A 27,306-nucleotide genomic window follows, 5' to 3' on the forward strand; every position below is an offset into this window, starting at 1 on the left:
AAAGCGATGCAAAAATCATTATTTTTTCTATAAAATAGTTTTTATTGTATAAAAAGCGCCAAAACATAAAAAAAGATGTAAATGAGGTATCGCTGTAATCGTATTGACCCAAAGAATAAAACTGCTTTATCCATTTTACCAAAGGCGGAATGGTATAAACGCCCCCCCCCCCCAAAAAAAAAAAAAAAAGAATTTCATGAATGGCTGTTTTTTGGTCACTCTGCCTCACAAAAATCGGAATAAAAAGCTATCAAAAAATGTCACGTGCCTGAAAATGTTACCAATAAAAACGTCAACTCGTCCCGCAAAAAACAAGACCTCACATGACTCTGTGGACCAAAATAAGGAAAAATTATAGGTCTCAAAATTTGGTAACGCAAGAAATATTTTTTGCAATAAAGAGCATCTTTTAGTGTGTGACGGCTGCCAATCATAAAAATCCACTAGAAAACCCACTATAAAAGTAAATCAAACCCCCTTCATCACCCCCTTAGTTGGGCAAAAATAAAAAAATTTAAAAAATGTATTTATTTCCATTTTCCTGTTAGGGCTAGGGTTAGGACTAGGGTTAGGGTTGGGGTTGGGGCTAGGGTTAGGGCTACAGTTAGGGTTGGGGCTAAAGTTAGGGTTAGGGTTTGGGCAAAAGTTAGGGTTGGGGCTAAAGTTAGGGTTGGGGCTAAAGTTAGGGTTGGGGCTAAAGTTAGGGTTAGGGTTGGGGCTAAAGTTAGGGTTGTGGCTAAAGTTAGAGTTTCAATTACATTTACGTTTGGGATTAGGGTTAGGGGTGTGTCAGGGTTAGAGGTATGGTTAGGGCTATGGTTGAGATTAGGGTTAGGGGTGTGTTTGGGATAGGGTTTCAGTTAGAATTGGGGGTTTCCACTGTTTAGGCACATCAGGGCTCTCCAAACGCGACATGGCATCCGATCTCAATTCCAGCCAATTCTGCGTTGAAAAAGTAAAACAGTGGTCCTTCCCTTCCGAGCTCTCCTGTGCGCCCAAACAGGGGTTTACCCCAACATATGGGGTATCAGCATACTCAGGACAAATTAGACAACAACTATTGGTGTCCAATTTCTCTTGTTACCCTTGGGAAAATAAAAATTTGGGGGGCTACAAAAAAAAAACATTTTTGTGGGAAAAAAATTAATTTTTATTTTCACGACTCTGCGTTATAAACTGTAGTGAAACACTTGGGGGTTCAAAGCTGTCAAAACACATCTAGATATATTCCTTAGGTGGTCTAGTTTCCAAAATGGTGTCACTTGTGGGGTTTCTACTGTTTAGGTGCATCAGGGGCTCTGCAAATGCATCGTGACGCCTGCAGACCAATCCATCTAAGTCTGCATTCCAAATAGCGCTCCTTGCCTTCCGAGCTCTGCCATGCGCCCAAATGGTGGTTCCCCCCCACATATGGGGTATCAGCGTACTCAGGACAAATTAGACAACTATTGGGGTCCAATTTCTCTTGTTACCCTTGGGAAAATAAAAATTTGGGGGGCTAAAAAAACATTTTTGTGGGAAAAAAATTAATTTTTATTTTCACGACTCTGCATTATAAACTGTAGTTGTTAGGGCTAGCGGAACGCACCAAATAATAAGAAAGATAGGATAAGGTGCGTTCGCAGCCCGGGGTCCACCGTGCAGAGATGGAACCTGCTGCCAAGTAATGACGGACTATATGGCGGTACAATGTGAATACACACACGGGTTAACTTCACCCTGTGTGAAGGAAGCGAACCCTGTTAAGTCACAGGGCCGCGGTACCGCACAGAAGAGCGCAAGCAAGGAGTCACCGAGCTCAGTCCCAAGACTTGGAATATGAGTCCGTCTAGACTACTTGCGCTCGACACCGCTAATGGGGTGTTAGCGTGCCAAAATAATAATTAAAGATGCAAGAGCGTGCGTGCGGTGCTGCACTGGCGGACGCCACTAACCACCCAGGCTTGGGTCAGGAAAGCGCTGTGAAAGCGCACGGTGCCGCACTGGCGGTCACAGCAATTAGACGCTGTATGGTGTGTTCCGTGCTGATGGCTAAGTCGGGCGCAAGATAGCAATCATCCACCTTCCGCGAGCAATCATCCAATAGGGAGGGGATTTTAAAGAACGACTTTCACTCACAACACACACACGTTTACAAATGTACACTAGCGCATGGCCGTGTGGTCATGCGAACCTTATATAGCTGCAGCATGTACATGACCTTCCCAGAAGGACCAATGGGAGGCTGCCACAGAAGTTGAGCACCTTCAGGACCTTCCTGGAGGACCAATGTGATCTGCTGCAGTATCTGAGCATGTGACCCTCAATCTCCAATGTGAGATCTTGCCCTGGGCATGCTCAGAAGGGGAAAAGCAGGACTTAGTCCTGAAAGCGTCTGCTCGCCGCTGCCCAGCACTGGCTTCAATGGCAGAAGCTGGAAAAGCAGCAGTAACTCTATGCACAGAGTGAGACTGAGCAAGACGCTGGGACCGACGTCTCCGCTGAGCAGACTCCACTGCGGCTGGAGAAGAATGGGAGACTGCAGCAGAGATGGTTCGAAATTCCCCCTGTGCAGAGGCGGGAACTCGACACCTAACAGTAGTGAAACAGTTCAAAGCTTTCAAACAGTTCAAAGCTGTCAAAACACATCTAGATAAATTCCTTAGGGGGTCTAGTTTCCAAAATGGTGTCACTTGTGGGGGGTTTCAATGTTTAGGCCCATCAGGGGCTCTCCAAATGTGACATGGTGTCCCATCTCAATTCCAGTCAATTTTGCATTGAAAAGTCAAACAGCGCTCCTTCCCTTCCGAGCTGTGCTGTGCGCCCAAACAGTGGTTTACCCCCACATGGGGGGTATCGGCATACTCAGTACAAATGGCACAACAACTTTTGGGGTCCAATTTCTTCTCTTACCCTTGGGAAAATAAAAAATTGGGGGCGAAAAATCATATTTGTGAAAAAATATGATTTTTTATTTTTACGGCTCTGCATTATAAACTTCTGTGAAGCACTTGGTGGGTTAAAGTGCTCACCACACATCTAGATACGTTCCGTAGGGGGTCTACTTTCCAAAATGGTGTCACTTGTGGGGGGTTTCAATGTTTAGGAACATCAGGGGCTCTCCAAACGCAACATGGCGTCCCATCTCAATTCCAGTCAATTTTGCATTGAAAAGTCAAACGGCACTCTTTCCCTTCCGAGCTCTGCCGTGCGCCCAAACAGTGGTTTACCCCCACATGTTGGGTATCAGCATACTCAGAACAAATGGTCCAATTTCTTTTCTTACCCTTGGAAAAATAAAACAAATTGGAGCTGAAGTAAATTTTTTGTGAAAAAAAAATTTTTTTTTTTTAAACATTCCAAAAATTCCTGTAAAACACTTGAAGGGTTAATAAACTTCTTGAATGTGGTTTTGAGCACCCTGAGAGGTGCAGTTTTTAGAATGGTGTCACACTTGGGTATTTTCTATCATATAAACCCCTCAAAAGGACTTCAAATGTGATGTGGTCCCTAAAAAATATTGGTGTTGTAAAAATGAGAAATTGCTGGTCAACTGTTAACCCTTATAACTCTATAACGAAAAAAATGTTTGGTTCCAAAATTGTGCTGATGCAAAGTAGACATGTGGGAAATGTTACTTTATTTTACGTGACATATCTCTGTGATTTAAAGGCATAAAAATTCAAAGTTGGAAAATTGCAAAATTTTCAAAATTTTCGCCATATTTCTGTTTTTTTCACAAATAAATGCAAGTTATATCAAATAATTTTTACCACTATCATGAAGTACAATATGTCATGAGAAAACAATGTCAGAATCGCCAAGATCCGTTGAAGCGTTCCAGAGTTATAACCTCATAAAGGGACAGTGGTCAGAATTGTAAAAATTGGCCCGGTCATTAACGTGCAAACCACCCTTGGGGCTTAAGGGGTTAAACCAGGTATTGGTACTTTTGGCAGTCTGGTCAGGTGCCAAGTCGTGCTGGAGAATGAAATTTCCATCTCCATAAAGCTTGTCGGCAGAAGGAAGCATGAAGTGCTCTAAAATTTCCTGGTAGATGGCTGTGCTCACTTTTGGTTTTGATAAAACACAGTGGACCTACACCAGCAGATGCCATGGCCCCCCAAACCATCACTGATTGTGGAAACTTCACACTAGACCTCAAGCAGCTTGGAGTGTGTGTCTCTCCACTCTTCCTTCAGACTCTGGGACCTTTAATTTCCAAATGAAATGCAAAATTGACTTTCATCTGAAAACAACACCTTGGACCACTAAGCAACAGTCGAGTTCTCATTCTCCTTGGCCCACGTAAGACGCCTCTAGGGTTGTCTATTGGTCATGAGTGGCTTGACACAAGGAATGTTATACTTGTAGCCCATGTTCTGGATAGTTTGTGTGTTGGCACTTGAAGCAATGACTCCAGCAGCAGTCCACTCCTTGTGAATCTCCCCAAAATGTTTGAATGGCCTTTTTTAACAATCCTTTCAAGGCTGCGGTTATCCCTGTTGCTTGTGCACCTTTTGTCTACCACACTTATTCCTTCCACTCAACTTTCCATTAATATGCTTGGATACAGCACTCTGAAAAGCCAGCTTCTTTAGCAATAACCTTTTGTGGCTTACCTTCCTTGTGGAGTGTCAATGAGAACACAAATCTCCAAGGGGGCCCAAATGTTTGCATTAGCCTATTTTTTCCTTTTTGTAATTTTTAAAATGTAAAAAATGACCATATATGTATGACCTGTCTTTAGGATAAGTCATCAATATCAGATCGGATGGGGTGCGACACCCAGCGTCCATGATGATCAGCTGTTTCTCGGTGCTGGCGGTGGCTGGAAGTGCTCAGTTATGGAGCTGCTCCACCTTCTGATAGTGGTCATGGTCGGGTATTGCACATCCGCCCCCATTCAAATCAATAGTACCCGATAGTGACAACTATCAGTAGAAAGCAGCTCCATAACTGAGCACTTCTGGCTGCCGTCAACACAGAGAACAGCTGATTGGCGGCAGTGCTGGGTGTTGAACCCCATCTGATTCTATGGATAGATCATCAATATTAAAGTAGTGGGCAACCCTTCAAATTTTACACAATAATGTAGGCTATACATTATTACCTTTTAAGGCCCTTTTGCTAAACTAATTTAATCCAGATATTGTAATGAAAAAAATGAGTTTTCAGGGCGATACATTTTCTATTTTGTCCATTAAAGGATAATGTGCATAAAAAATTTATGTATCTATATAAAAATATTTAGAATTGAGAGTCCTCAGTGGTTGATACCTTTTCATGTATCTATATAGGAATTTATGATTGCTGCATATACAGCCATTTCCCAATCATTGCTCATGTATTATGTAGACGTGCCATGGAGAAGGAGCATTCCCTGAATATGAGATAACTAACATTTTGCCTTCTTGCATGGTATTGCATATAATAATTATTTCAAACAAAATCAAAGATACATTATGTTCAAGCATATGGAGGATAAGGTGTTTATGAGAATAAGATGTCCGCTAATGCTGTGAGTTCTTGTGGTTTTCACATAAACTCCTCTGCTCTTTGCAGTTTGACTTCAGGTTAAGTAAGGATGCAGCGCCCCTCAACAACAGACCTCCTCAGCATGACCTGGAAAGGAACGTTCCTGGAAGGCAAGGTATGAGGGGCTATAAATGGATTGCATCGCTGATATTTGAACTTCCCAAAGGGCTTTTCTGTACTGCAGATAAATTTCTGCAGTTAGTCTGTTACTGCAGATTGCAAGCAAGTAGAAAAAAAGTTGGAACCAGTTTTTTTTTTAACCTGGTCGAGGGACGTTAGTGACTCCCCATTCACCTGCATTACGCTGCGTGTGATCTTTGACTGCAAAGTTTGTGTTACTGCCAAGGCCGACATCTAAGGCCGGGTTCACAATGCGTTACAGCATTCCGTTCAAACACATACGTTAAATGGGCTGCTGTAACGCAAGTGCCGACTTTGGCACATCGCTAGCGCAGATAGAGCATCTGCTACCTCTATCTGCGCTAGCAGTGACCGACCCAGAAACACTGCAGCCCGCGTCTCAGGGTCCTTCACTCAATGACGGCACATGGCTAGCGCACGCCCATTGTGGGCGTGCGCTAGCGATGCGTCCGACATTGCATTCAATGGCGGCGCTAGCGGACTACGTTACACCGCGTTATGCCGCGGTGTAACGTAGTCCGTCTAACGGACGCGAGGAAAGCAATGTGAACCCAGCCTAACCCCAAAATTGTCTTCTTATTCTTGTTAATATTATGATATAAAAAAAGTAAACCAAAATTTCAAAAGATCTTGATTTATTCAATATCGAGTACAAGTGCCATGTGCAGAAATTGATGCAGTTAATAATGCTCGTCTGAGGATTGCTCTGCCACACTGAATACACAATGGCGTGCAAATTATTATTATTATTATTTACATAGCACCATTGATTCCATGGTGCTGTACATGAGAAGGGGTTACATACAAGTTACAGATATCACTTACAGTAAGCAAACTAACAATTACAGACTGACACAGAGGGGCAAGGACCCTGCCCATGCGGGCTTACATTCTACAGGATGGTGGGGATGGAGACAATAGGTTGAGGGTTGTAGGAGCTCCGGCGTTGGTGAGACTGTATCTCCGGTAGTGGTGAGGAGGCAGCAGTGCAGACTGTAGGCTTTCCTGAAGAGGTGGGTTTTCAGGTTCCATCTGAAGGATCCAAATGTGGTTGATAGTCGGGTATGTTGGGGTAAGGAATTCCAGAGGATGGGGGATATTCTGGAGAAGTCCTGGAGGCGGTTGGGTGAGGAGCGGATAAGTGTGGAGGAGAGAACGAGGTCTTGGGACCAGAAATTACACAAGGGATGATATCGGGAGATTAGTTCAGAGATATATGGAGGAGACAGGTTATGGATGGCCTTGTAGGTGAGTATTAGTAGTTTGAACTGGATACGCTGAGGGAATGGGAGCCAGTGAAGAGATTTGCAGAGGGGGGAAGCGGAGGAGTAGCGAGGAGAGAGATGAATTAGTCGGGCAGCAGATTTAAGGATGGACTGGAGAGTTGCAAGGGTGTTAGCAGGGAGGCCACAGAAAAGGATGTTGCAGTATTCTAGTAGAGTGGGATGAGGAGGTAGTGTAGGAGAGGGAAACGCTGAATGTGCGGTTTGAAAGGTACGAGGAGATCCAGGATAGGGCGAGGTCTTTGATGCCAAAGGAGGAGAGGATCTGTAGTAGGAGGCAGTGGTCAACTGTGTCAAAAGCAGAGGACAGGTCTAGAAGGAGGAGTACAGAGTATTGTCAATTAGCTTTGGCTGTAAGTAGGTCGTTAGTGATTTTGGTCAGGGCTGTCTCAGTTGAGTGATGGGGGCGGAAACCAGATTGTAGATTGCCAAAGAGCAAGTTATATGAGAGGTGGGAGGAAAGTTCAGCGTGGACATGCTGCTCCAGGAGTTTGGAAGCGAATGGGAGCAGCGATATTGGGCGATATCTGGACGTAGCAGTTGGATCGAGGGTTAGCTTTTTAAGGATAGGCGTGATTGTGGCATGTTTGAAAGTACAAGGGAAGGTGCCAGAAGTTAGTGATAGGTTCAAGAGGTGGCTTAGGGATGGGATAAGTGTGGTGGTGAGGTTCGGGAGGAGGTGGGATGGGATGGGGTCGAGCGCACAGGTGGTGAGGTGCGATTTGGAGAGGAGACAATTAAGCCCTCCTTTAGTGATGTTGGAGAGGGAGGTTATGGGGTTTGGGCATTGGTCTGGTATACAAAGGGGTTGTGGTGGTTAAGCAATGAAGACTTGCCTTGTTTGGTCGATCTTAGTTTTAAAGTGTGTGGCAAAGTCCTCAGCAGAGATGAGGGAGGTTGGAGGGGGCAGTGGGGGGCTGAGGAGTGAGTTAAAGGTTTTGAATAACTGTTAGGGGTTGGAGGATAGGGAGGATACGAGGGTTGTGAAGTAGGCCTGTTTTGCAGAGGTCAGAGCCGATTTAAAAGTGAGTGTTGCCTGTTTGAATGCAGTGAAGTCGTCTTGCGAATGTGTTTTCTTCCAATGCCGCTCTGCAACCCTGGACAGTTGCCTGAGCCTTTTAGTGGTGTTATTGTGCCAGGGTTGTCTATTTATACATCGCATTCTGCCATGGATGAGAGGGGCGACGGTGTCAATATCTGATGCGAGAGTGGCATTGTAGAAAGCAGTGGCGCTGTCTGTGTCATGGAGTGAGGATATGGATGCCAGTGGTAGGATAGAGTCAGAGAGCGTTTGGGAGTCTAGGTGTGCAAGGTTTCTGCGGAGGTGCGCATATTGTTGGACATGGGTGACCGGAGAGGAGGACCGGGATGAGAAAGTGAGCAGATGGTGGTCGGAGAGAGGGAGAGGGGAGGTGGTGAAGTTAGAGTGCAGAGACGGGTGAAGACCAGGTCTATGGTATGTACGTCTGTGTGGGTGGCTGAGGAGGACCACTGAGTAAGTCCAAAAGATGAAGTAAGGGACAGAAGTTTGGAGGCTGTTAACTGAAGGGTATCAGTGGGGATGTTGAAGTCACCCATGATGATGGTGGGAATGTCAATAGAGAGAAAGTGAAGAAGCCAGGTGGAGAATTGGTCAATAAAGACAGTGGCCGGGCCCGTAGGTCGGTATATGACCGCCACTTGGAGGTTGGAGGAGAGTGGATGCGGACAGAGTGGACTTCAAAAGAGGGGAGCATAAGGGAGGGTAGAGGTGGGATTGGGTTAAAGGTGCAGTTAGAAGAAAGGAGAAGACCCACTCCTCCACCATGTCTGTTGCCGAAGAGTGTGGGTGAAGTGAAGGCCGCCCAAGCACAGCGCAGCAGGGGAGGCTGTGTCACAGGGTGTTAGCCATGTTTGTATGAGGCAGAGGAAGGCAAGCTTGTGAGAGAGAAAAAGGTCATGAATCACTTGAAGCTTATTGCAGATTGAGCGGGAGTTCCAGAATGCTCCAGAGAGAGGGAGCAGGGGGGGTGGGTGTCAGGGGGTGCTGCAGGAATGCACGTTCCTGACCCCACACGCATGCACCCCTTAAGATGCTACTAAATTTATAGGGCAGAGTAAAGGATCAGGTGAGAGGGATTGTGGGTCCTTATTTGGGATAAATTAGCAATTGGCCAACACCCCAGGGGAGGTTATGGAGCGCCCCCAGATGCAGGGCCACGGGTTACTCGGTACTGGTCCTCTCTGTCAGGCTCTAGGGTTGTCACGGTGGCTGGACCCGGTCCGTGACCCTGCTAAGGGGCGTCCAATAAAAGGTGATACAAGTCTGTCAAGGTTTCGTGACGCCACCTGTGGTGTTCGGTCAGGGTGACCGACGCTGCTCGGGGTCCACTGGGGTGATGTGATGGCAGCTAGATGGTGTACCTTCCCACAGGTGAAGTAAGTCCCCAGGGCTTCCCAGTGGTGTAGGTGGCGATGGTGTGAGGTGCAGTCAATAACGAGGAGACAGGGTTGCAGTCTCTTTACCTCTTTACTGGTGACTTCAGGATCCTCAATCCAGAGCACTGTTAACAGGGCTGTCTGAGACCGGCCGGTCCGAAGGCACATCTAGAGTTCCCTTTGCAGGTGGAAATCTTTGCCTACCACTAGTGCCTGTGTTGTAGTGCTTCCCTGCTGAGCATTCGGGATAGTCCTCACAACTTCTGTTCTCGTTCTTTCTTGTTCTTTCTCGTTCTTTCTATTCTCTGTCCCCCAAGTTTGTTATGGCTAGGACGCACCCGTTTGACGGGTAGGCTCGGAGCTATTCTGGGACCCTAGAGACGCCCCTCTCCACGGTTGCCCCCTATGTCTGCTTAGGTGATGTAAGGTAGACAGCCAACCTATAATTATCTGTCCTGCGGTATTTGAAGTAATGCATAAAGTCAGTTACTTCTTCGGTGTTTTGGGCACCGGCTACGCGCCTCAGTAGGATGTTGCCGTTCTCGGGGCACGACTCCTACTGGCTCTCCTTTGTGCTTGATCTCGTTTCTCATTGTTCAAAATACCTTCGCTTCGTGTCCTTCCTAAGGATACCGCCGCAAGGTAGTGCAGGCGCAGTTCCGTTTCGTTCTGTTCTTGTCGCTAAGTCTCTGCCAGGTTCCCACGCCTGACAGGGACTCCCCTGAAGTCTCCCCCGCAACACCCCCTGCCATGGGATGTTGCCTGGGCAAAACCCAGTCAGCTTCTGTCCTAACTTCCTATCCAACCCCTAGTTTTACCAGTGTGAGGAGTGACCTAGTAAATAGTGCCTTTTGCTCCCCCTAGTGGCCGGAGTGTGAAGTGTAGTGTGTGCTTGTGATACCTGGTCAGATGAACTCCTTTAGTGCCATCAGACGTACCATCACTCCCCTTAGTGGCAGAGCGACGTTACTGCAACGACCAGGTCTCTGGGGCGCTGCACTTACATGATCAAAGGCACAGAGCCTGGCCACAACCATATGCTCTAACACCTCCTTGCGCAAGATAATATCTCCTGTGACCCCAGCATGGATGTGCAACAGTGAGTATTTAATACAATACAACAAATGAATTTAGCAAACATTCAGCAGGCACATTAAAGGAATTGTTGCAGGGTGATAGGCAGCAGTTGACAGGAAGCACAGATTGTACCATTAAAGGGAATGTTGCAGGGTGATAGGCAGCAGTTGACAGGAAGCAGAGATTGTACCATTAAGGGGAATGTTGCAGGGTGATAGGCAGCAGTTGACAGAAAGCAGAGATTGTACCATTAAAGGGAATGTTGCAGGGTGATAGGCAGAAGTTGACAGGAAGCAGGGATTGTACCATTAAAGGGAATGTTGCAGGGTGATAGGCAGCAGTTGACAGGAAGCAGGGATTGTACCATTAAAGGGAATGTTGCAGGGTGATAGGCAGCAGTTGACAGGAAGCAGAGATTGTACCATTAAGGGGAATGTTGCAGGGTGATAGGCAGCAGTTGACAGAAAGCAGAGATTGTACCATTAAAGGGAATATTGCAGGGTGATAGGCAGAAGTTGACAGGAAGCAGGGATTGTACCATTAAAGGGAATGTTGCAGGGTGATAGGCAGCAGTTGACAGGAAGCAGGAATTGTACCATTAAAGGGAATGTTGCAGGGTGATAGGCAGCAGTTGACAGGAAGCAGAGATTGTACACATGCATCATCAGAATCGGGCACTGACAGCTACCTTTGCATTTGCCTACTAATGACATCCTACATGGCCGGAGACGCTGCCCGTCATGGCATCACATTTAGGTCATGCAGGCTGCTCACAGTAGCATAGACATGTGGCCTGGCACTGTTGTGTTGAAAAACTGCTACTGGGACACTTGAGTAATGGCTTTATCACTAGAAGACTAGAGAGGTCCAGCGACCATCGATTATGCCCGTCCACAACATAATCCTGGGAGAAGTACTAGTGTAAAGGCCCCTTCACATTTAGCGACGCTGCAGCGATACTGACAACGATCCGGATCGCTGCAGCGTCGCTGTTTGGTCGCTGGAGAGCTGTCACACAGACCGCTCTCCAGCGACCAACGATGCCGGTAACCAGGGTAAACATCGGGTAACTAAGCGCAGGGCCGCGCTTAGTAACCCGATGTTTACCCTGGTTACCATGCTAAAAGTAAAAAAAAACAAACAGTACATACTTACCTACCGCTGTCTGTCCTCCAGCGCTGCGCTCTGCTTCTCTGCTCTCCTCCTGTACTGTCTGGGAGCCGGAAAGCAGAGCGGTGACGTCACCGCTCTGCTTTCCGGCTCCCAGACAGTACAGGAGGAGAGCAGAGAAGCAGAGCGCAGCGCTGGAGGACAGACAGCGGTAGGTAAGTATGTACTGTTTGTTTTTTTTTACTTTTAGCATGGTAACCAGGGTAAACATCGGGTTACTAAGCGCGGCCCTGCGCTTAGTTACCCGATGTTTACCCTGGTTACCAGTGAAGACATCGCTGGATCGGTGTCACACACGCCGATCCAGCGATGTCTCCAGGGAGTCCAGCGACGAAATAAAGTTCTGGACTTTATTCAGCGACCAACGATCTCCCAGCAGGGGCCTGATCGTTGGTCGCTGTCACACATAACGATTTCATTAACGATATCGTTGCTACGTCACAAATAGCAACGATATCGTTAACAATATCGTTATGTGTGAAGGTACCTTTACAGTGCCTTTATGAAGCTCTCTACTTGCTGTTATCCACGTGGTCTTATCAGAATCAATGAACAGTTTGTAGAGATCCATTCTGTAATGCGAGTGAAATGACACATTGTACACTAGGCCTAACACATCAAACGCAAACACCTTCTCATTGTTTGTAAGATATTGGGCTACCAACCAGATGTCCACCTAGAGATGTCCCATTGACCTCACATCACTGCTCTCAAAGGCTATCATGGTGCCGAGCAAGATGGTGTTGGGGGATGGAGTAGAGGTCTGTCCTCTTCAGTAACAAGTTTTGCTTTTGTCCTGGATGCAATAATAGGTGAAAATTGGTAAGGAGAGCACATGAGCAATGCCATGAAGAAGACCTTCACAAGGCAACAAGAAAGTGCCCCAGAGATCATCACATTCCAGGGATGTCGGCGCCATGTCTCTCAGCAGTTATTGCAAATTGTCTCTTCAGAGAGGAAGAGGACTAAAACTCTAGCACCACCTATAGGAAATAGCAATCCTAAAAGTCAATATTAACTCTAACAAGTCTTGTCACATTACTTAAAAATAAAGCCAAAACTATCCTGGTCAGACGCTTCTCACCCAGCCAAACCAGATCTCACACTTTGCACTGACGAGGGGCAGTACCCCAAATTGCACTGTCTGCAAACTGAGATTTTGGTTTTGGCTTTTATTCTAAGTCATGTGACAAGGCTCGCTAGAGAGTTTGTATAGACTTTTATCATTGCTACTTCCTATAGGTAGCACTAGAGTTTTAGTCCTCTTACTCTCTGAAGAGACAATTTCCATATTTCGCAGAGGAGCATTGCTGCTTCAAAGTCTCCTCTCCTCGGCATGTTGGGCTTGACATGTTAAAGGGAACCTGTCACCCCCAAAATCGATGGTGAGGTAAGCTCACCGTCATCAGGGGCTTATCTACAGCATTCTGTAATGCTGTAGATAAGCCGCCAATGTTACCTGAAAGAGGAGAAAAAGAGGTTAGATTATACTCACCCAGGGGCGGTCCCACTGCGGTCCGGTCAAATGGGTGTCTCAGGTCCGCTCCGGCGCCTCCTATCTTCATTCCATGACATCCTCTTCTGGTCTTCATGCCGCGGCTCCGGCACAGGCGTACTTTGTCTGCCCTGTTGAGGGCAGAGCAAAGTACTGCAGTGCGCAGGCGCCGGGCCTCACTGACCTTTCCGGCGCCTGCGCACTGCAGTACTATGCTCTGCCCTCAACAGGACAGATAAGTACGCCTGCACAGGAGCGTGATGCTGAGGAGCCTGTGAAGCAAGCAGGAGGGCCGCATCGCAAGAAGATGTGAGGTGCGGAACCCGGATCTGCAACACCCATCAGACCGGACCGCCCCTGGGTGAGTATAATCTAACCTCTTTTTTCTTATCTTTCAGGTTGGATCGGGGGCTTATCTACAGCATTATAGAATGTGTATTTCAGCCCTGAAAGACCGTGGCCGCAACTTATAGCGGCAAAATCTGCTGACAGGTTCCCTTTATAGATCTATTTCACAGTTAGTTCTAATTTTTTTTCCATTTCTTATAATATATAAAAAAAAAAGTTGCCCGCAGGCAGCAATAAATTCAACATGATTAAACACCATATACTAACCCTTGTGTTCCCCGCTGTTCCAGCGCTGCCGCCCCCATGCCTCCCTGCTTCTCTTCTGTTTACCTTGGCTGCTGATGTTGGTCTATATTCCCCACCTAACCGCTGCAGCTAATCGTTAGGCCATATTCTGCTAAGCGCTTTGACTGTCTGCAGTAGTGACTAAGGATATACAGGATGTGACATCTGCAACCATGATAAATAGAAGATGAGTGGGAAGCGTTGAGGATGTGGCACTATAACTGCATGTAGAGAGGGTGAGTATATATTTTAACTATATTGCTGCCTGTGGGCAGTATTTTCATTATACTGCACCATCAACTGTGTTTCCCCTCACGCTTTTATTTATTATTTTTTTAATTTTACTACTTATCTACTTGGGAGAAATCACAAAAATGTTATAGGGTTTTATCTGACAAGCAATGTGAACGGCGCAGAGATAATAAATGTGGATGATAGGAGAACCCCTTCCATTATATTGCAGGTTTATATGTAAACGGCTGCCTAATATGTTGCTGTTATCCCATAGGGTCAGTCTTTGTTTTCTGCTGATTTAGTGTATTTTATAGAGACATTAACCACGCCATGTTCATGCTTTTCTAAAGCAGGAAGAAGTGTAATATGCGTTTTTTCATCTGCCATAGTTTTTTTCCCATATAGTTATTTTCTCAATACTTGCACACTGATTACTGTAATGTTTTTTTTTTCCCTACCAGATGGAAGACTTTCAAGTCCCCTGAGTCGGAATAAGCCTCCGTATATTCCCTTATCTTCTAATATCACTGATGTTTTTGGCTCTGCACCAAGATATGGCAGGGACTCTGTATCAGTGGGAGCATTAGGAGAGCTTTCAGGCCACGTAGTCAAAAAAAGCCGATCCAGATCTGTCCCCCGTTGTACAAGTCCAAATAACAACAATGAGGATGTGCATCAATCAAAAGGTAGGTGGGGAATACCTGGTGCTTCTAATAAGGGAGAAAAGCTTTGCAGTAAATGTCATTATTAAAGCACCAGCATTTTTGTTGTTTTTTATTTCAGTGCTGGAGTGGCGCTACCAGTCTAAGTCCCCTGACGCTAGTATTATACTTACAAGCCACTGTCTTCAGCTTTTCCAGTCCCGCACCGCCATCTTGTGACCGCTACTTCTGACTGATCGTAGGTCAGAGGGTAAGGGTCACGACCTCTCGATGTTAAGGTACCTTCACACATAACGATTTAGTTAACGATATCGTTGCTTTTTGTGACGTAGCAACAATATCGTTAACGAAATCGTTATGCGTGACAACGACCAACGATCAGGCCCCTGCTGGGAGATCGTTGGTCGCTGGGAATGATCAGGACCTTTTTTTTGGTCGCTGATCACCCGCTGAATCGGCGTGTGTGACGCCGATCCAGCGATGTCTTCACTGGTAACTAGGGTAAATATCGGGTCACGGCTGTGCTCTGCTTTACGGCCGGCCGGCGCTGACAGTGCGGGAAGCTGATGCCGGGGGACAGACACCGGAATGTAAGTATGTACTGTTTGTTTTTTTTAACTTTTACAATGGTAACCAGGGTAAACATCGGGTTACTAAGCGCGGCCCTGCGCTTAGAAACCCGATGTTTACCCTGGTTACCCGGGGACTTCGGCATCGTTGGTCGCTGGAGAGCTGTCTGTGTGACAGCTCTCCAGCGACCACACAACGACCTAAACAGCGACGCTGCAGCGATCGGCATCGTTGTCTATATCGCTGCAGCGTCGCTAAATGTGACGGTACCTTAAGTGTATGAGAGACTCGTTCTGGCTCCCATAGATATACACTGAACTGTGACTCCCAGAACGATCCAGCAAACACTGTAGCAATCTGCAGATCACAAACTGCTGGAGACTGACCGGAATGGCGCTGATAAAAGAGGAAGACAGTGGCTGGTAAGTATAAGGACAGGAAATTTAATTAGTAGCACCAGTTCAGCACTGCAATAAAAAAAGCTGTACTGGTGATTTAACCCCTTAAGGACCAGGAGTATTTCCGTTTTTGCGTTTCCATTTTTTGCTCTCCTTCTTCCCACGGCCATAACTTTTTTTTATTTTTCCGTTAATATGGCCTTTTGAGGCCTTGTTTTTTGCGGTACAAGTTGTACTTTTAAATGGCACCATTGATTTTACCATATCATGTACTGTAAAATGGGAAAACAATTCCAAATGCGGCGAAATAGCAAAAAAAGTGCAATTCCACAATAGTTTTTTGGATTTTTTTTTACCTTGTTAACTAAATGCTAAAATTGACCAAAGCTTATGATTCTCCAGGTCATTACAAGTTCACAGACACCAAATATGTCTAGGTTCTTTTTTATCTAAGTGATGAAAAAAAATTCCAAAGTTTGTAAAAAAAAAAAAAGTTGACATTTTCCGAGACCCGTAGTGTATCCATGAGGGCTTATTTTTGGCACGCCGATCTGATGTTTTATTGATACTATTTTGTAGATATGATGTTTTTATCGCCCGTTATAGCATTTTATTGCAATGTTGTAGTGACGAAAAAACTTAATTCTGGCGTTTCGAGTTTTTTTCTCGCTACGCCATTTACCGAATGGATTGATTCTTTATATATATATATATATTGATCGGGCGATTCTGAACGCGGTGATACCAAATATGTGTATATTTGATTTTTTTATTTTTTTTTGCATTGTTTCATTTTGAATGGGGTGAAAGGAGGGTGATTTGTGCTTTTTATATATATATATATTTTTTTTAAAAACATTTTTTTTACTTGCTTCAATAGTCTCCATGGGAGACTAGAAGCTGCGATAACCCAATCGCTTGTACTACATAGAGAAGGGCTGCAGCCCTGCTCTATGTAGCAGATAAATCTCACTTGATGTCTGCGCCGACCCTGACAGCTGGGCATCGCCCATAGTTATCTGGCTATGACAACCAGAGGGGTCTCCTGCTGACCCCGGGTTGTAATTCCAACCCATCGGCGACCCACGGTCATGTGATACTGGCACCGATGGGAGGAGGTAATGACACGCTTCCTGCACGTGCATGTTAAATGCTGCTGTCAAAGTTTGACAGTGGCCTTTAACATGTTAACAGATTATGATTCCAACCGTGGCTGTTAGGGGCACATGTCAGCTGATCAGATCAGCTGTCATGTGCTGGAAAAGGTGCTGGCTCAGTGACGGACACTGCCAGTTTTTGGATGTTAAGGGGTTAAAGGGATATTCCAATCTCTAATAATAATAATCTATATACATAATTGTCTAAAGGGTACTTCCGTCTGTCTGTCTGTCCTTCTGTCACGGATATTCATTGATCGTGGCCTCTGTCTATCATGGAAATCCAAGTCGCTGATTGGTCGCCGCAAAACAGCCACGACCAATCAGTGACGGGCACAGTCCGGAAGAAAATGGCCGCTCTATACTCCCCGCAGTCAGTGTCCCCGGCGCTCCGCTCCCCGCAGTCAGTGTCCCCGGCGCTCCGCTGCTTACTCCCCGCAGTCAGTGTTCCCGGCGCCCGCTCCATACTCCCCTCCGATTACCGCTAACACAGGGTTAATGCCAGCGGTAACGCATTCCATTACCGCCGCTATTAACCCTGTGTGTCCCCAACCTTTTACTATTGATGCTGTCTATGCGGCATCAATAGTAAAAGAAAGTAATGTTAAAAATAGTACAAAAACAAATAACCTGCTATACTCACCCTCCGTTGTCCGCTGAGCCGCTCGCGCCTGCCGCCATCTTCCTTTCCCAGCGATGCTTTGCGAAATTACCCATAAGACCTAGCAGTCTCGAGAGACCACTAAGTCATATGGGTAATTTCGCAAAGCATCCTGGGAACGCAAGATGGCGGCAGCCGCGCGCCCATCTGCACAGCGCCGTTGGATCCCAGGAAGCGGAGAGACGGGACGCTGAGGAGCAGCGACCAGAATAGTGAGTATGTTCAACTACAAGGAGCCCTCGGATCGTTAGGTGAGTATGTTTATTTTTTTAACCTGTGACATACGTGGCTCGGTAATATAATACGTCAGTGGGCAATATCCTACTTGGCTCTGTGCTGTATACTACAAGGCTGGGCAATATACTACGTCGCTGTGCAATATACTACGTGGCTCTGTGCTGTATACTACGTGGCTGGACAATATACTACGTGGCTCTGCTGTATACTACGTGGCTGGGCAATATACTACGTCACTGGGCAATATACTACGTGGCCCTGTGCTGTATACTACGTGGCTGGGCAATATACTACGTGGCTGGACAATATACTACTTCGCTGTGCAATATACTACGTGGCTCTGTGCTGTATACTATGTGGCTGGGCAATATACTACGTCGCTGTGCAATATACTATGTGGCTCTGTGCTGTATACTACGTGGCTGGGCAATATACTACGTAAATGGGCAATATACTACGTAACTGGGCAATATACTACGTGGCTGGGCAATATACTACGTGACTGGGCAATATACTACGTAGCTGGGCAATATACTACGTTGATGGGCAATATACTACGTGGCTGGACAATATACTACGTGGACATGCATATTCTAGAATACCCGATGCGTTAGAATCGGGCCACCATCTAGTAATAATAATAATAGCCAATACCTTCAATTACAAATGTTGTAAAGTTTTTCTGATGTAGTATATAACTTTTTTTCAAATGCAGGCATTTCAGGACCTTAGGTATCCATGGTTATGACCACTGATATAGTGACAGTGAGCTAGTTGCTATTGGTCGTACCCATGGATACCTAAGGTCCTACTATGCTCTGTACATGAAAGAGACATAGCAAATCTTAAAAACTATACTACATTTCTAATTGGAGGTATGTGCTAATATTATTATTACTAGATGGTGGCCCGATTCTAACGCATCGGGTATTCTAGAATGCACCGCCACGTAGTATATAACACAGCCCACATAGTATGTAGCACAGCCACGTAGTATATAGCATAGCCAAGTAGTATATTGCACAGCCATGTAGTATATAACACAGCCACATAGTACAAAACACAGCAGATGCAGTATATACCACAGCCACGTAGTATATAGCACAGCCCACGTAGTATATAACACAGCCCACGTAGTATATTGCACAGCCACGTAGTATATTGCACAGCCACGTAGTATATTGCACAGCCACGTAGTATATAACACAGCCCACGCAGTATATAGCACATCCCACATAGTATATTGCACAGCCACGCAGTATATAACAGCCACGTAGTATATAGCACAGCCCACGTAGTATATAACACAGCCCACGTCGTGTATCGCATAGCCACGTAGTATATAACACAGCCCACGTAGTATATAGCACAGCCACGTAGTATATAACACAGCCCACGTAGTATATAGCACAGCCCACACAGTATATAACACAGCCACATAGTATATTGCACAGGCACGTAGTATATAGCACAGCCCACACAGTATATAACACAGCCATGTAGTATATAGCACAGTCCACATAGTATATAACACAGCCCACGTAGTATATAACACAGCCCACGCAGTATATAACAGCCCACGCAGTATATAACACAGCCCACGTAGTATATAGCAATGTGGGCACCATATCCCTGTTAAAAAAGACAATTGAAATTAAAAAAAATAGTTATATACTCACCTTCCGTCGGTCCCCGGATCCAGCCCAGGCCTTTAGCGATGTTCCTCGCGAGACAGCCACGTGATCTCGGGTCATTGCCGCAATGCATTATTGGGACCGGAGCGCGAGGAGCGGGAAAGGCTGCCGCGGACGCCGGAAGGTGAGAATATAATGATTTTTTAAAATTATTTTTAACATTCTATGTTTTTACTATTGATGCTGCATAGGCAGCATCAAGTGGTGTTTAAATCCCTCCCCAATCTTGCTGATTGGTCGCGGCTAGCCGGGCCGTGACCAATCAGCGACCCAGGATTTCCGTTACAGACAGACGGAAGTACCCCTTAGGCAATTATATATATAGACTAGATTGTGGCCCGATTCTAACGCATCGGGTATTCTAGAATATGCATGTCCCCGTAGTATATGGACAATGATGATTCCAGAATTCGCGGCAGACTGTGCCCGTCGCTGATTGGTCGAGGCAACCTTTATGACATCATCGTCGCCATGGCAACCATTATGACATCTACGTCGATACTGTGCCCGTCGCTGAATCAGAAACGTGGGATTTCTACGTCCTTTATGACGTCATCGTCCCTGTGCCCGTTGCTGATTGGTCGAGGCCTGGCGGCCTCGACCAATCAGAGACGCGGGATGTCTACGTCCTTTATGACATCATCGTCACTGTGCCCGTTGCTGATTGGTCGAGGCCTGGCGGCCTCGACCAATCAGAGACGCGGGATTTCTACGTCGATGCTGTGCCGGTCTCTGATTGGTCGAGGCCTGGCGGCCTCGACCAATCAGAGAGCCGGGATTTCCAGGACAGACAGACAGACAGACAGACGGAAAAACCCTTAGACAATTATATATATAGATTACACCTGCTACATTTTGGGATAGCATATTGGAGATGGGAATACCCCTTTAAGTTTAAAAGTAATCTATTAACAGGATTTAATCCTCTAACTATCTATATCCATCTGTATCTCTTTCAAGACAAGACCAGCAATACCTGTAAATGGCCAGTCCATTGCTCCATTACTAAGAAATCAGCGTTTGAATTGATATGTAAATGAAGCTGTTGAACTCAAGCCTCTGTCACTCCAGCTCTATTCCCGCCCATCCTGCTGACCTATTGTACCCTTTATAGGCCATCTAGTAAGACTCCGGACCCCTCCCACTTCTTCATATTTGTGCTCCAGTTCTTGAGATGGTGTGCTGAGAAGTCCAGTTTTGCTTGATTAATGTCTCTGTGGAAAGGGTTTGTCACCCAAAACCTATCTTCTGGGTTCTCAATCAAGCCAGGTTGTTTAGGGCACCTTCATTTGAGGCCACCTCACTTGATACATACTTTTATTTATTGCTGGAGCAATTGACTTGAGTCATCTGTTTCCAGGAGCAAAGTCAATTGAAAGCTGAATTGAAAAAGCTTTAGCACCATGACTTGATTTGCCATACTACTCTATGATGTTTGTATATTTTTCTTTATTAATAAGGGTAAACGTAAGCTTTAGGTTGGCATTGTCTATCTAAGAAGCTGTGGAGAGACATCTGGAGTTGTAGCTGAATACTATTAACGGTAATTGGTGTAAATTAGCAAATTCACGTGCATCATATGTGGTAACAGTACAGGTGTCATCCCATGGACATAGCACTGGAAAAAGAAAATCTATGTACGGTACTTGAGATTGTTAAAAATCCTCAAACATCTCAACCATGCAGTTAGACTTCTCTAAACATGCACAGAGAATCACATTTTTCAGTCAAACAAAGGAGCCATGATTGTTTTCAGTATCATCTTTACAAAGTATACCGTGAGTATACAGTGTTGAGGAAATTTCATTGCCTTGAAAAAGTATTCATACACTGTTACCATTTCCAAATTTTTTCACATTAAACCAACAAACTTTAATGCATTTGTTGGAATTGTATGTGCTATACCAACACTGAGTACCAAATATTTGTGATGTCATGGAAACGATACATGGTTTTCTATATATTTAAAAAATATGAATTTTAAAATTATTTTGTGCATTTTCAGCCCCCCTGAGTCAGTACTGTGTGGGATCACCTTTTGCTGCAGTTATTACTGCAATTTTTTTGAAGTACGTCTCTACCAGCTTTGCACATCTAGAAGCTGAAATTTTTGCCTTTTCTTTGAAAACTAGCTCTAGCTCATGGAGATTGGATGGAGAGTGTCTGTGAACAGCAATTTTCTCTCACCCACGACAACATCATGGAGAGAGCAGATCTGCACCCAAGGACTGGACACCTAGAGCTTTAAAAGGCACAGCCTCCCTATATGCTTCAGTGATTTCCTGTCTTTGAGGGAGACCTGCACTTTCCACGGCACTGCTGGGGTGAAGAAATCTTACCTGGGGTGGCTGCTCGCAGCATAAGATGAACCCTATGTCTGGCAGAGAAGACATGTCGGACTTCAGGAGGAGCTTCACCAGGTGGTGGCAGACATCACTTCTGGCAGGGGGATCGTGACCTAGTATGGCAAGTTGACTCACCTGGGTAGGGGGCATATGTTGTGCTTGCCGGGTCCTTCTCCCCAGGAGGGGATTTGAGCCTGGTATGGTGCAGTGTCACTCCATGATATTCATGGTGCTACAGCAGTTCCAGGGGGAAAAGCTTGCCCTAGAATGATGCGGTGTAACCCGATGGTCATTATGAATGACCCAGACTGGAAATGCAGAGATTTCTTTCTGGTCTCTGACATCATTTCTAGAGAAGGAGGAGGGGTAGAGCCCAGCCCTGAAATGGACTCCCCCTGAAGGAGTCAATATAAGAATGACTCCTTACAGCAGGATCATCCCAGCCAGAAGAACATTCCAGAATGGACGATCGCAACCAACGTTAAAAGCCGACTGAGGACACAGTGCTGCCAGCCCTGTAGTTTCTGCTTTAGACTGTTTGAGTTCAGAAAAGCCCCCGTATGTCTAACCTAATACCCATATTTATATAAATGTATTATAGGACAGTCCTAGAAAAGCTCAGGCCAAAACACAACATAAAGAATGTGCATTATGCAAGTGTAAACTATCGTCTGCTTACAGCAAGAGGTTATGTCAGTCATGTATTGAGAGAACCGTAGCTGAAGAATCCACATCCCTGATGGAAAGCATGAAGTCTATAATCAAGACTGAAATTGAATAACCGTTAAAGGGGTTCAGAAGGAAAGAAGACCCCAAACCTCATTATGGAGGCACGGTGTCACATTTGTGACACTAGTCACTAGTCACGGTTGAGCAGTGAGGCTATGTAGTCAAGAGGTCCAGGGTCAGATATCAAGAGAGCTCCTCATAAACAAAGGGGTAAGACAAAGGCATAGTAAGGTAACAGTCTGAGGTCAGGTTTCCAGGAAACAGCAGATCAAGACAGAAAGGGGCTAGGCAAACGGATGATTGGAAGCAAGGTCAAAGGTCAGATGACAATAGATCTGAGCACAGGAACATAAGGCGCGCAGAAGTCACTGGTCATGAACTATAACTGGCAGTAACTGGAGGCAGAGAGCCAGCTAATTAGCCAGATAATAACTCCAAACAGGAGACACATGGAGGAAACCTTGCACACCCTGGCCCTGACTTGGCAGCTGGACTGACACGTAACACACTGGAAGCTCAGCATGCCCCAGTCCTATATTGAACAGCTGAATTGTTGCTTACTGCGTCCAGAAACACCTATAGGAGGAATCATGACCGTGTTCAATTCTAGCTCAGAAGAAGAGGTAAAAGACAAAGAACTAGAGGGGTTTCATTCAGATGGGTTTTTATCGTTCTTCTCTCTGATGAATGCGGAGATCAGCCATGCTTCTAACCAAAGATACAAATAAGCTGGTGAAGGCAGTAAAGGCAACAAAAAGGTTGTGATGTTTCACAGATTGGAAGATAATAAGCACAAGGGCTTCCCTGTCCATAAAAACGTAGCCTCTCCTTATTAAGAGAGTGGGAAAGCGAGATAAAAAATGGTTGATCCCAAGGGAAATTAAAAGAAAATATCCTTTTGAGACAGAAGTCTCGTAAGTCTGGGAAAGTGTCCAAGAAGTCACTGCTCCCCTTTAATGATGCAGGTCTCTTAAAGGACCCATTAGACAGTAAAGCTTTTTTTTTCTTAAAAAAGCCTGGGAATCTGGGGCAGCAGACTTTTAGCCCAATATATCTGCCACATACATAGCAAGTCTACCAACTAGACTCCCATGTTATAAACAAGTGTCAGAGAGACCAATTAATGGCAAGCCTCCCAATTTATTCTGAAGGCAGCAGATTTTTTGGCAGATGCATCTGCTGATACGGTCAGACTCACAGTACGCATGTGCTTCTTCTGAAATTCAGCTAGAAGCGCTCTTTGGCTATAGCACTGTACGGTAGACTTTAATTCTATATTCAGACTTTGTAATATCCCCTGCTAAGGCGGATTTCTCTTTGGCTCAACCTTGGACGAGATTTTGGATAAAGAATTGGGCTCCCACACTAACAAACACTCCGAAGTTCAAAATACCCTTTCGTCCATTTAGGAAGAACAGACAAGTCACGGCTCCGAGACAAAGGGACATAAGTGGGGGGGGGGGGGGGTCCAGGAATAGAGAAAAGAACTTATCAGGGTTTCATACAACATGCAGAAGGCAATGATGGAAAACTAACAAAAATTCTTCCTTCCTGGCGAGTGATATCTTCGAGGATTCAGTGGATCTTAAACACCATAAGCTCTTTATCTTTATCTGTCTTTCTTTTCTTTTAGCTCTTTTCTTGCTTTTTATTATTTGTTTGGTATTGCAGAGGAATTTTATATTATATTTTATTAGAATATAACTGCTGCTTTTGTTTTGGAATGGATACTGACTTTTATGTCAAGATAGCACTTCTTATTTCTCTCAGCGGTTTATATTGATGTTGTCTTGTTACTGTGTTATTCGGTTGTCACTTTTAATGCCTTATGTCTATTTAATAAATTGCAAAAGAAGTAACATAAAGATAAATTAAAAAAAAACCATTCGGTTTCCAGGATGCTTTATAGCCACTCTCGACCTCCAGAATGTCTATAATCAAGTGCCAATATTCCAAAACCATAAAATATATCTTAGAGTGGCGGTAAATGTTTAGGGAGGCTTAACCCATTTACAATTCAAGGCCCTCCCTTTTGCCCTCTCAATGGCCCCATGGGTATTCACAAAAGTGGTGGCAGAAATGTTGGATCATGTCCGGGAAAAAGACATTCTATTCCTCTCATATCTGGACGATTTTTTAATATTGGGGAAATTAAAATCAGATGACAGAAGGGCAGATGGTCAAGTCAAAGAGATCCTAGATTCCCTGGAATGGATGAAAAATGTAGACCAAAGACAACCCCAGAACCAAGCCAAATATTTCTGGGGATATTGTTAGACTCCAGGAGACAGGCTTATTTTCTTCCAGACAAAAAAAACTAAGGAAAGTAGTCAGATCTGTATCCAAAATAATCAGAAACCCGGTGATCCCCCTGAGGAAAGCCATGTTATTACTAGGTACCTTAACTTCTTTTATTCCAGCAGTAACTAGGGCATAAATCCACTTACAGAATCTTCAGTGGGAAATCCTGGAAGAAGGAGAAACAAAATTCAGGGAAATCTGGACAGAAGGATTCCTATTTCTAAAAGAACTCTGGAATCCCTAAATTGGTGTCTCTCCAAGGAAAACCTCTCTTGGGGTACTATGGGAAATCCCAAATCCCAGCATTATCACTACTGGTGCAAGTCCTTTCGGATGGGGAACTCACACAGTGGGGAGGATTCTTCAAGGTCAATGGCATCCAAATCTAGAGAAAACTTAATCAAATATGAAGGAGTTAATATACCCCGGCGAGCTTTGTTAGCCCAGGATAAGGGATCACCATATAAAAATACTATCAGACAACAGAACGGCAGTACATACTTGAACAGACAAGGGGGCACATGGTCCAAAAGCCTCATAATAGAAGCAAGGAAGATAAAAGCCTAATCCGAAAAGAATATCCAGTCCCTATCTTAATTAAAAGAAAAAATAAAACTTGGAAACTGACTATCTCAGCCGTCACCAGATAAGCCAAGACGGGTTGTCCCTAAGCTCATTAGTATTCCAAGAAATCACTCTTCGATGGGGAAAACCATCAGTAGACTTTTTTGCAAACAAAACCAAGCTCATAAAAAAAAATCTCTAAACCCATGGAAATCCCCCATGAGATGGGTGTCCTTCTACACCAGTGGCCCAAGAAACCAGTCTGTGCCTTCCCTGCTATTATATTCCGATAGTGTTGAGGAAATGGTGATACTAATTACTCCCTTCTGGCCCTGAAGGACTTGGTTTACTTGGCTGCGCTTAGAGGCTAATCCTGCATCCCAATGTGAAGGACCTCATATCTGATGACATGGCATTTGAGCAGAAGATCCTAGCTGCCATGGGGTTCTCCAAAAATCTGATTTTCACCCTAATGAATTTTAGGAATAAGGTCTGCACTAACATTTATACTAGAATATGGGAGAAATTTCTAATTTTTTCAGGACTAGATCCATTCTAAAATTGTATAATTTGTATGATTTATTAAAGCAGTGGGTCGTCCCAGCGTGTTGTCTCAACCATGTACTCCCTCCCCCCCCTTGATACCTTAGCTTAGTCCTAAGAGCTCTGATTTGGCGTGTGAACCATTGCCAAAATGCCCGGAGTAATAACCTTTAAAATTGCTCTTTTGGTAGTGCCTATATCGGCAAGAAGAATTGGGGAGGTGCAGGCTCTTTCAGTAAACCGACCTTTCAAAAGCTTCCTCCAGGATAGGCTTGGTTAAGACTCAAAATTACTCTTTCTCCCTAAGGTGTCCTCACTCAGTCACAGGACCCAAGACATAGTATTACCCTCATTCTGCAGCAACCCCAAGAATGTGAGGGAAAGGGATGCAAAAACTTGTATAGCCTTGCATTATGTACCAATATAAATCTAGGTAGCAAAATTACAAACCTGACATGGAGATATGTGGCAAAAACGGTCCTGCTCTACTTTGAAGATGAGATGTATTTCTATGCAGTAAAGTTCTTGAATTCAGTGGTGGTAGGAGGTGATCACTAGTTCATAATAGATGTCCAGGGGAAGCGCTGGTGTTTTAATTTTATTTATCGAGAAGTAAAGGGAGTTCCACACAGTTGAGGAAATACCTTCTGCAGTACGTAGTGTCAACGGCTAATTTCAGTAAGTCTACCTCCCTATTTGTTCTCTTTCAGGGCCCCGGCAGAGGCCAGGCAGCAAACAAAGGGCCCCTAGCCAGATAGGTCAAAGCACGAATTTCCCTGGCTTACTCGTTAGGGGGGCTACCTTATCCTGAAAACTTAACTTAAAAATGCGCTCCACCAGAGCTGTATCTACATATTGGGCAGAAAGGGCCAACGCCTCTCAATCTGATTTTGTTGGGTAGCTACGTGGTCTTCACCATCCACACACATTCAAACACGTGAATATGCTTTGATCTAAACCATACCATTGTAGCTCTGGCAGTACTGTATGTTTTGGGTCATTGTCCTGCTAAAAGGTCATCTTATTCTCCAATGTCAAGTCTTTTGCAACCTCTAAAGGTACCGTTACACTAAACGATTTACCAACGATTACGACCAGTGATACGACCTGGCCGTGATCGTTGGTAAGTCGTTGTGTGGTCGCTGGAGAACTGTCACACAGACAGCTCTCCAGCGACCAACGATGCCGAAGTCCCCAGGTAACCAGGGTAAACATCGGGTTACTAAGCGCAGGGCCGCGCTTAGTAACCCGATATTTACCCTGGTTACCATTGTAAATGTAAAAAAAAAGAAAACACTACATACTCACATTCCGGTGTCTGTCACATCCCCCGCCGTCAGCTTCCCGCACTGAATGCAATGATGGAGAAGAGAGAGTGTCTGCTGTCGCTCCCTCTCCCTTCATTCCCCACTCTGCCTGCCGCTGACACTGCGGGTGCGCGATGACGTCATATCATCGCGCACCTGCTGTGTGACCG

The 27,306-nt window shown here is 45.1% G+C and overlaps 1 protein-coding gene across 4 annotated transcripts in view; it reads left to right on the forward strand.

Moving 5' to 3' along the window:
* LRRC49 (leucine rich repeat containing 49) overlaps window positions 1-27,306 on the forward strand; it is a 334,326-nt gene that overhangs the window by 65,199 nt on the left and 241,821 nt on the right. For 2 of the 4 annotated variants that reach the window (XM_069765877.1, XM_069765876.1), the window contains exons 3-4: window positions 5,545-5,632; window positions 14,430-14,654. Coding sequence is in view for 1 of the 4 variants with exons in the window: in XM_069765876.1 (XP_069621977.1) it covers window positions 5,545-5,632; window positions 14,430-14,654 (313 nt within the window). In the remaining 3 variants the exon portion in view is untranslated. The remainder of the gene's footprint in view (window positions 1-5,544; window positions 5,633-14,429; window positions 14,655-27,306) is intronic. The other 2 variants (XM_069765878.1, XM_069765879.1) reach the window with 1 other exon arrangement.

This window comes from Ranitomeya imitator, chromosome 4, assembly GCF_032444005.1.
Source record: "Ranitomeya imitator isolate aRanImi1 chromosome 4, aRanImi1.pri, whole genome shotgun sequence".
Taxonomy (NCBI): Eukaryota; Metazoa; Chordata; class Amphibia; order Anura; family Dendrobatidae; genus Ranitomeya; species Ranitomeya imitator.